Source organism: Clytia hemisphaerica, unplaced genomic scaffold (genome assembly GCF_902728285.1).
Source record: "Clytia hemisphaerica strain Z4C2 unplaced genomic scaffold, Clytia hemisphaerica genome assembly, whole genome shotgun sequence".
Classification (NCBI taxonomy): domain Eukaryota; kingdom Metazoa; phylum Cnidaria; class Hydrozoa; order Leptothecata; family Clytiidae; genus Clytia; species Clytia hemisphaerica.
Genome location: NW_027103852.1, coordinates 1,471,761 through 1,481,267, shown reverse-complemented (window position 1 = coordinate 1,481,267; position 9,507 = coordinate 1,471,761). Strand labels below are relative to the sequence as shown.

At 34.7% G+C, this 9,507-nt stretch overlaps 1 protein-coding gene and 1 long non-coding RNA gene across 3 annotated transcripts; both read left to right on the top strand.

Moving 5' to 3' along the window:
• Nucleotides 1–325: 325 nt before the first annotated feature.
• On the top strand, nucleotides 326–1,255 carry LOC136807984 (uncharacterized). 2 transcript variants are annotated; one of them, XR_010846731.1, is made up of 3 exons: nucleotides 326–367; nucleotides 635–762; nucleotides 936–1,255. It is a non-coding gene; the product is annotated as an uncharacterized lncRNA (long non-coding RNA). The 2 variants fall into 2 exon arrangements; XR_010846730.1 differs by lacking the exon at nucleotides 326–367 and having other exon boundaries at nucleotides 565–762.
• Nucleotides 1,256–8,512: 7,257 nt separating this feature from the next.
• Nucleotides 8,513–9,304, top strand: LOC136807871 (sperm acrosomal protein FSA-ACR.1-like). The gene is made up of 2 exons (XM_067064490.1): nucleotides 8,513–8,621; nucleotides 8,940–9,304. Exons 1-2 carry the CDS (start codon nucleotides 8,513–8,515, stop codon nucleotides 9,302–9,304), a joined length of 474 nt encoding a protein of 157 aa, XP_066920591.1.
• The last annotated feature ends 203 nt before the right edge of the window (nucleotides 9,305–9,507 follow it).

The window sequence follows — 9,507 nt, the reverse complement described above, 5'->3', positions numbered from 1 at the left end:
CTCTAAAGGTCTCAATTTCGCGCGCTGTAAAAGGTCGCCAAAAAGGTCTCCTTCAAGACTTCTAAAGGCTCACTGGTTTGAAACAAGACCTTTTTAGGTCTGCCATTTACAAGCCTTTTCAATAGACACGATAGTGAACATCCAATAGACACGATAAAAAGGGCTTTTATGAAGACCTCTAAAGGTCTCGATTTCGCGCGCTTTAAAAAATCTAGAGCAGTGTAACGACTTCTTTCGAATTTTCGAATATTTCGAACGTCGTTCGAAATTCGAAAAGTTCAAAATTGGATCAAAGTGCAGAAATAAAATCAAAACAATTTTGGAGCCAAAAGGGTGAAGACGGTCTGAAAAGCAAAAAGAAAAAAAGGTAAGTAACACAATCTTCACGTAATAAAATTTCTTAAAATCCTTTTTTTGTCAACTGGAGCTATATATCTTTTGATCGGATGAGTCCTTTTTTCTTCCACAAACATGGAGCTTTATTGTTGCAAATACACCCATGGAAAGTTTTGGCGAGGCTCGATCGAATTTTGTGCTTGTATTTATTGATCCTACTAGCTAAGCTTTTACGAAATTTTATTTTATTTTTTGTGCAATATTCGTTTTAAATCTTTTATTATATTATTTTTTTCAGCTTCGACATTAACGAGAATCTAACCCAACATCATGTGAGCCCATGTCACTGTCGCTGTAAATCCCACCATCACATTTTCTAAACGTTTGTTTAAAGTATGGCCAGAACAAAATCGACTCTCTGCTGAGGTAAGAATTGAATATACTGTATGTTTGCACAATTTTTTTTTTCTGGAAAACTTTGAAGAGCTGGATCAAAAGTATAGAATTTTTCAAATTTTCTAAATGACATTTCGATGAAGTAATAATAGGCCTAAAAACCAGTTTTGTGATCTTTATCTCACTTCTCTTGAATTTTTTAGCACGCAACTATCCAGCTTTCATGTTAGCACGCAACTATCCAGTTCATTAAAGTTTTGTGTCACCGTCACCAACAAACATCTATTCAATTTTCAACTCTTGGACACGGACGTTTGTTTGACAATCTGGTTTACAGTCGTACTTACATAAACAGCTAGACTTTGTCGTGAATCATCATCATTGTCATGAACAAACTGGACACGTACAATACATCTCTTGTACGTTTCGATATCAAAGAACTATTATATACATAATATAATGGATATTTGTTAGAAAAATATCTAGAAATCCTATTGGGTATAATATATCTTTTAGATTGAAATTCTTGAGTATTTTTATTCTCTATTTCTCTTAATTATTGTTAGGTTTTGTTTCGGCAATTTAGGCCTTTTGAAAATTACAGACCTTCAAAAACGAGTACTAAACATAGCTTCTTTTAGGCACTTATATGGTCTAATTTTGAACAAGACCCAAAACGTTCTGCGATAACGGATTTTTTTCGAAAGGTCTCGTTTAAAATAAGACCTTTTAGGTATGATAGAATCAGAACCCTTGAAGTCCCTTTCGGGATCTAGAATAGTCTCTATTGGGCGCGCTAAAGGTCTGATTTAGAACAAGACCCTAAACGTTCTGCGATAACGGACTTTTTTCGAAAGGTCTCGTTTAAAATAAGACCTTTTAGGTATGATAGAATCAGAACCCTTGAAGTCTCTTTCGGGATCTAGAATAGTCTCTATTGGGCGCGATAAAGGTCTTATTAAAATCAAGACCTTAAGGTCTGATTTAGAACAAGACCCAAAACGTTCTGCGATAACGGATCGTTACCTGATACACCCAAAAGGTCTTAATAAAGACCTTTAAAACTGAGAGTGTAAGGTATGCGAACAAAAAGGAGAAAAGAGACTGTTTTAATCTAACGTTTCCAGTCCATCTAAAAAGAACGACAAATATCTATTAAAAAGCACCAAAAAAAGAACAACAAACCCTAACTAATCAAAGAACAACATATTTTGCCATCCACAACCCCGACCGAAAGTGACTGTACCACCCCTACAGATTCATTCATCATTTTTTGTAACAGGAATTAACTACATATGGTTTAAAAGAACGCAAAATTATGCATGCGAATAAGTCTCTATTTGGGTGAGCTGGAAATATTAGATGAACTAACTCATAAGCAACAAAGGTTTTTCAAAGTTTTTATAGTTGACGACAAAAGGCATGTCAAAGAAGGTTCAAAAGTTTACGGCAAAAGTTTTCAAGTATATTAACAACAAAACTTTTCCACATTCAAAAAATGCACAAAGAACATTTCAAAGTAAGTTCTGCAGAAGCTGGGTTCTGGGTTCACCTCGATTTAGCCGGTTTACCAGATGAGTTCATCTCGGTTCCATCCCCCGGTTCACCTTTTTCTAATTTACTTGCCAGTTAAGTCAATGTTGTAGAAGAAGAAGAACTCAGTGAAATCCAATTATCAATCAGTCCATTTTGCTCCAAGGTTGAGTTAAAAAACTAACCTAAGTCAGTGAAAGTTATAAAATTGTCCTGTTTTCGCAATCAAGAAATTGAATCTCTCAACCATCAAAATGGAAACAAATTTAGATTCCCTAGTAATGCATTTTCAAAATGAGTTTCAATATTGAGGTTGGGAACTAATTTTATTGAAGTGTTTGATGCCTGATCATAGCAAAATATTTTTAGTGAGACAATCAAATATTCAGATATGTTGATAATTGTTTTACTTTTCGTAGCTATTGTGCGAGATGGACAATTTGCAGAATCATACAAGTCTTGAAGCAACTGTCCATGTGGGGCATTAACTAATCTTGAAACTTCATTTTTTATTGAATGATGGTTAAAACGATTAGGAAACTCAATATGACAGATAGTTTCATATGTAGTTTTCTCTGAAGCATTATAAAATGTTTGACATAATATACACTCTAAGCTAGATATGGTAAAAACAGATTCTTCTGGTGCAGAACTCAGTGAAATCCAATTATCAATCAGTCCATTTTGCTCCAAGGTTGAGTTAAAAAACTAACCTAAGTCAGTGAAAATTATAAAATTGTCCTGTTTTCGCAATCAAGAAATTGAATCTCTCAACCATCAAAATGGAAACAAATTTAGATTCCCTAGTAATGCACGAACTTAGATTTAAATCATAAATTTGGTACTGCAAATATATTAGACATTTTTGAGCATCAAACTGTTGAAAGTGAGTGTGATCATAATCCGTCCCAAGACAAAAAGAAGGAATCAAATGGTATGTTTCAATCGGTGCATTTGACATAGCGATAAACAATTCCCTAATCGTTAACTTTCCTGAGTTACCACAGTTAATGTCAAAATTATGAACAAAGTCACGAAAACTTTCGACAGAATATAATGCTTGAATAACAGAATTAAAAAATTTTGGACATTTTGGCCCAAATTTTTTAGCCCCTAGTGGAAAAAGTCTTGATTGTCCTCACATTTTGACGAACAAGATGAGAGAAATATAGAAATAGTGGATATTTAGGACTGTTCTGTTTTAGTCGGACGTCAAATTTTTTATTTAAAAAGTGTCGGTCTGTCGGTGTTGATATTTCCTAATCAGATCAGATAGTTACAGACAGATAGACAGGATGCTGGGAAATTTAACTCTTGTGTCAAGAAAAATTTCTCTCAAAGTGAAAAGAAAACTATGACTATAAAAGGTGGAGTGCAATTTCCTTCCCACTGCTAAAAGTGAGGAAAAAGTCAACAAATATATACTTCCCTGTTGGTGCACAAAGTTATGTGTAGCCTGGATATCCAGGCTGTAAATTATTTCACAGTCTAGTTTTAGATATTTTATGTTCTGATTTACAGCCTGGTCTCCCTAGAGCGTTTTGCATTCTCGTATGAGAATGCAGTCCGCTTGCTTGCGCTCACTTCGCTAAAACCGTAAGGGCCAATCTACACGGCGTTGAGCAATTCTAAAGCAAAAATAGGATAGTCCTCCAGCTGCTAGTGAAGATAGGGCTTTCTGTTACACGAAAACATGAAAAAGAAGAAAACAGAGGCAAGTTCATTTTCCAAGAAAACATGGTTGGTCATGATAATGCATGCAAACTTTTTTATGGACTTTGGTGTAATCTTTGGATGTTTTTAATAGTTTTAGATCTTGTAAGACTGCTTTTTATTAATTTCTGTTTTGCTGCCCTGGGTTGGCTAGGAAACATGGGTTTTCACTTTCATTCTCTAGGGAGACCAAGCTCTATAATTTAAGAACTTTGTATGTTGAGGTAAATTTTGTTTTTTCTTAAATTTTGAGCTTGGATATCCAGGCTAAGTTATGTGTTGTGTTTTGTTGAATCCAAAATGTTATGGTGGATGAAACTGATTATATGATTTTTCCAAATGATAATTTCACTTTCTTTCACTTTCACTTTTTAAAACACTATATACAATGAATAAAAACCTGAGAATCACTAAACTGGTAGCTAGTTGGTTTTCCAGAAGCTTCCAGGTCGATAAAATTCTTCCAGTAAATATTCTTCGAATAAAAAATTCACAAAATGGTTTCGATGAATAAAAATAAAAAGATCGAGACCATAACAACGAAAATATCAACCAATCAGTTGTCTGATAGTACGAAAATATCAACCAATCAGCTGTCTCATAGGTGAAGGAAGAGATACAAAATATACGGAAACGACGAAATGTCTCTTTTGGAAAAAAGCCCTAACTCGGACAATTTCGGTGCCGTAAAGATCAACTTTATTAACGAAACCATCTACCAAACCGAGATTGATACCTATATTTGAACGAGAAACACAACCTTGAACGAAATATTTATCTACATTTAACAGATGGGAACTAAATTTTCATTTTCCTTCTGCGCTTCCCTGGTATATAGAGTTTAAAGGTACGCACACACTATAGCAAAACTGCTTCGCTCATGTATATTCGCTTCGCAAAAACCTAAGTGTGTTTTTCCCTATAAAATGTGGCGTATAGGGTGTCCGGACAATTCCCCCCTGGTGAATTCCCCCCAGTAAATTCCCCCCGGAAAATTCCCACCCGGTGAATTCCCACCCATATATTTTCATATGTGTTTTTAAGTTTCGAAATCATGGACTGTAACCCCGTGGGGGGGGGGTACTAGGGTTGGCGAATGAGAGGTATGTGCGGACTGGACCTCCGAAACCGATCCTTAGAGAGATTGATTTTTGCTGAAAAGGTGACCCTTAGAGAGACTTTTTGAATTTTCTTTTTCGATTTTTGAAAAAAGTCATACCCTTAGAGAGACTTAATTACAATTTTTTTCTCTGGAAATCAAAAAATTTCCTAAAAATCCTGGATTTTCCGACCCTTAGAGAGACTAATTTAAAACTTTCAATCGAAACAAACCTCCAATTTTAGGGTCAAGGATTTTACATGATAGTCTACAAAGTTATAAGAATCACAACGCCCATTTTTTTTGATTTGAGAAAAGTACTGAAAGATTTTTACATGATAGTCGTCTTCACAGATTTTTATATAATAAATAGTAAATGGCTTATTTCAAATTACATGATTTTTTAGTTCACCGAGTGGGAATTTTCTGGGGGGGGAATTCACCAAGGGGGAATTTACTGGGGGGAATTCACCAGGGGGGAATTGTCCGGGAATCGGCGTATAGGTACTTTCATTTACTATGGTTGTTAAGGTAAGTAAAATACTTATTAATTAAAGTAAGAATAAAAGTAAGAATTGTGAGGTAAAAAAGCGCTAAGTTTCAAACCATCAAAAAATTGGGTTCATAATTCATAATAACTAGGTCACAGTGTGGATCTAAACCACACTGAAACGACCGTCTTCCATCACGCATCACGCTCGCGAAAGAGCGCGAGCACATTATTAACGCTTACATGTCATCTCCAGTACATTTTGGATTATTCATTGAAAACAGAATACAATATAGTCATGTTTCATGTCTCGATTATTCAATTCCGAATAAAAGACATTCAGGAAAAAAAAAGACAAACACCAGGGTAATCTAGTTAAAAAAACCGAAAGTAAATGGTAGACAAAGTAATGAGCCAAGGCAAAACGAGATTAGCGTACCACTATGAAAGAAACCGCCTCCGGCGGTCTAAAAGTGAAAAAATTCCAAGTGTTAGCTGTAAAAATAAACCGTGCAAAAAAGCTCATAAAACTAGCAAGTAGCTGTCGCTAAAAATGCCCCGCAGAGCTTCCTTTCGAAATATCCCTAAGTAAGCAAAACAACGCATCGCATGTGTAGATTTTAAATTCGTTTTATCGATAAAATTTAAGTCGGAGGAAGAAAGCGTGGTTTCAATTTTACTTTTGAGATGACATTGGATAGACGGTCGCTCACATCTCAAAAAGAGAAGTTATCGCTCACATGTTATCACAGTGAAAACGCCAAAAATTCTGAAATTGATTTGATTCTTATAAAGTCATCTTTTTCGCCATCCTTTGTTTACTTTCTAATAACTAATTACCGAAAGATATATTGCCTTCAATCAAGAGTTATTGATTTGATTCTTATAAAGAAAATGCTTGTAATGAAAATAAATTTGCTCATCTTTTTCGCCATCCCTTGTTTACTTTCTAATAACTAATTCCCGAAAGGCATATTGCCTTCAATCAAGAGTTATTGAATTCTTATAAAGAAAATGCTTATAATAAAAAAAAATATGCTCATCTTTTTTGCCATCCTTTGTTTACTTTGTAAGAACTAATTACCGAAAGGTATATTGCCTTCAATCAAGAGTTATTGATTTGATTGTTATAAAGTAGATGCTTATAATAAAAACAAATATGCTAATATTTTTCGCCATACTTTGTTTACTTTGTAAGAACTGATTACTGAAAGGCATATTGCCTTCAATCAAGAGATATTGATTTGATTCTTATAAAGTAGATGATTATAATAAAAATAAATATGCTCAATTTTTTCGCCATCCTTTGTTTACTTTCTAAGAACTAATTACCGAAAGGTATATGGCCTTCAATCAAGAGTTATCGATTTGATTCTTATAAAGTACCAAGTAGCAATAAAAGAGATATAATATTAGGTGCGCGCGAACATTTTTAACCGCGGCGGCCCGCTCAGAATCGGAAGAAACAACATGAGTCTGAACATGAATATTTTTCTGGCGAGCAACTCCGCTACGTGAAGCAACAAAGCCCCTGCGGGGCAATTACTTAAAATCACAAAAAAGGTCAGTTAAAAGCAATGACAAGGAAAGTACGTGCGTACGCCACATTTATATAATTCTTTTGACCTATAATTATTTTCGCATGACCAACACCATAAATAATAAAACCTATTATCTCTAATATCTTCTTGTTTCAATACCATCTCAATGTTTTGACAAATAGATATTGACTCGAGAAAAAAATTTTCTTTTTTAGATGGAGCACATGCTCTTGTTGAACATAGTCAAGGTGACAAACATGGTTCAGAACGAGAAAGAAAAAAATTCTCTTTTTAGATGGAGCACATGCACGTGTTGAATGTAGTCAAGGTGACATACATGGGTCAGAACGGGAAAGAAAAAAAACTTTTATGTTTAAGTGATGTTCATTCATTCAACTTAAATTATAATTCTTTTTCGAATTATTTTTTCATCGATATTTCTCTAAAAATTTTACTCTGAAAAACTTCTTGAAAAATGTTTTCTCTCTTTTTACATGAGCGAATAAAAGTTTTATTCTTTAAAAAATCTTTTCCATTTAATTCTGAATCTATTTGTTCAAATTTCTTTTGAAATAAAATTTTTTTCTCATGACAAAAATTTTGAAAGAAATTTTGAAAAGACGCTCGTGTGAAACCTTGACTACATTAAATTCGAGAGAAAATGTTTTTCTTTCGCTCGTCTTTAATGTACAATCATGGTCGTAATATTTGAGAAAAAAGGGAAATCCACCGGGAAGATTTGAAACCAAAATCGATTTGTAAGTGCTCTAAAGTAGGTTTGAAGGGTAGAGTTGTAACTCTGAGTTTTAACACTAGATTTCAACCTTAGGATCTCAGGATCCAAAAGTTAAAAGATAGTCCAATGAGGCTCAGAATGTAGCCTGGAAGTCTGCCAACCCCTCGCAAATTGAAATATTCGATTAAGTTAAAGAGATAGTCCAAAATCGACTTTAAATCTTGAAAAGAGTTAAAATAACTGGAATTCTCATTTTATTTCGACCATGATTGTAGTCAAGGTGAAAACACACACACACACGTTGAGTTAGATGAAAATAGTATTTCTAAAAATGAGGAAAAAATTTGAAGAAAAAATCTTTCATTGAAATATTTGTTTCAGTGAATATTTTTTGAAAATAGTTTTTTGAAAAAGATTTTTGAGGGGGTTGGGGTTTTTAGCAATGTGAAAATGAAAAAAAATTGGAAAATTTGTTCAATAAACTTTTTTTAATTTAAAAATTTTTTTCCCCAATTTTTCCCCCATTTTCTAGGCTAGAACCCCCCATCCCCTACTACTAATGAATACCGCATAAATTTGAGAGAAACCCAGAGACACAACAAAGACAATTTTCCCCTAATCAATAAAGTTGATGTCGTATTACTAGAAGAAAATTGCGGTCGAGCCCTATGGAAGACCGCAACAGTCGATCAAATTGTGCCATCTCGAGACGGGAAAATAAAAGGGGTTACTATATCCTATATTCGGAACGAGAAGTTGTACACAGTGAAAAGACCTGTAAATAAATTGATACCCTTAGAAACAAAATGGAAAGAAGATTTCGCCATAGAACCCCCTAAAGTAACTTTTGTCGACGAATTCAAACGTCGACACTATTTTGAACTTTAGATAAAAATATTTAGAAAAAGAAAAAATAATACTTATAATGTTAGATTTGTTATTTTGGGTTCCGCCCATATATTAAGGTTTTGGGCGTCCTGCCCGCTTTGTACTTATCGTATTTGCCTTTGATTAGCTAAAAGATATACTTCATAGAGAACGGTTCTAGAATCAGATGCCATCTTTATTTACTTTACTATTCACATCTTTCATTAGCCAACACTGCAGAAGTTGATGGTTCTCGTGAATGTTCATCATTGGTTGATGCTTCTGGTGAATATGCATCAGGAGTTGATGGTTCTGGAGAATGTGCATCAGGAGTTGATGGTTCTGTTGAACATAATGCTGCTGTTGATGGATCTGGTGAATGCAATGGCGGAGTTGGTGGTTCTGGTGAATGTACAGCAGGAGTTGGTGATTCTGGTAAATTTGCAGCAAGAGTTGATGGTTCTGGTGAATGTGCAGCAAGAGTTGATTGTTCTGGTGAATGTCCAGCAGGAGTTGATTGTTCTAGTGAATGTGCATCAGGAGTTAATTGTTCTGGTGAATGTGCAACAGGAGTTGATGATTTTGATGAATAGGCAGCAGGAGTTGGTAATTCTAGGGAGTGTGCAGTAGGCGTTGGTGATTCATGTAAATGTGCTGCAGAAGTTGATGGTTCTGGTGAATGTTCATCACGAGTTTATGCTTCTGGTGAATATGCATCAGGAGTTGGTGGTTCTGGTGAATGTGCAGCAGGAGTTGATACTTCTGGTGAATGTGCATCAGTAGTTGGTGCTTCTGG

What these genes read in the sequence shown, in the direction of transcription:
- LOC136807871 (XM_067064490.1), top strand. Translation starts at nt 8,513, where the DNA reads ATGGAAGACCGCAACAGTCGATCAAATTGTGCCATCTCGAGACGGGAA. An exon ending in TGTACACAGTGAAAAGACCT is followed by an intron (nt 8,622 to 8,939) that starts GTAAATAAATTG and finishes ATCTTTCATTAG; the next exon opens with CCAACACTGCAGAAGTTGAT.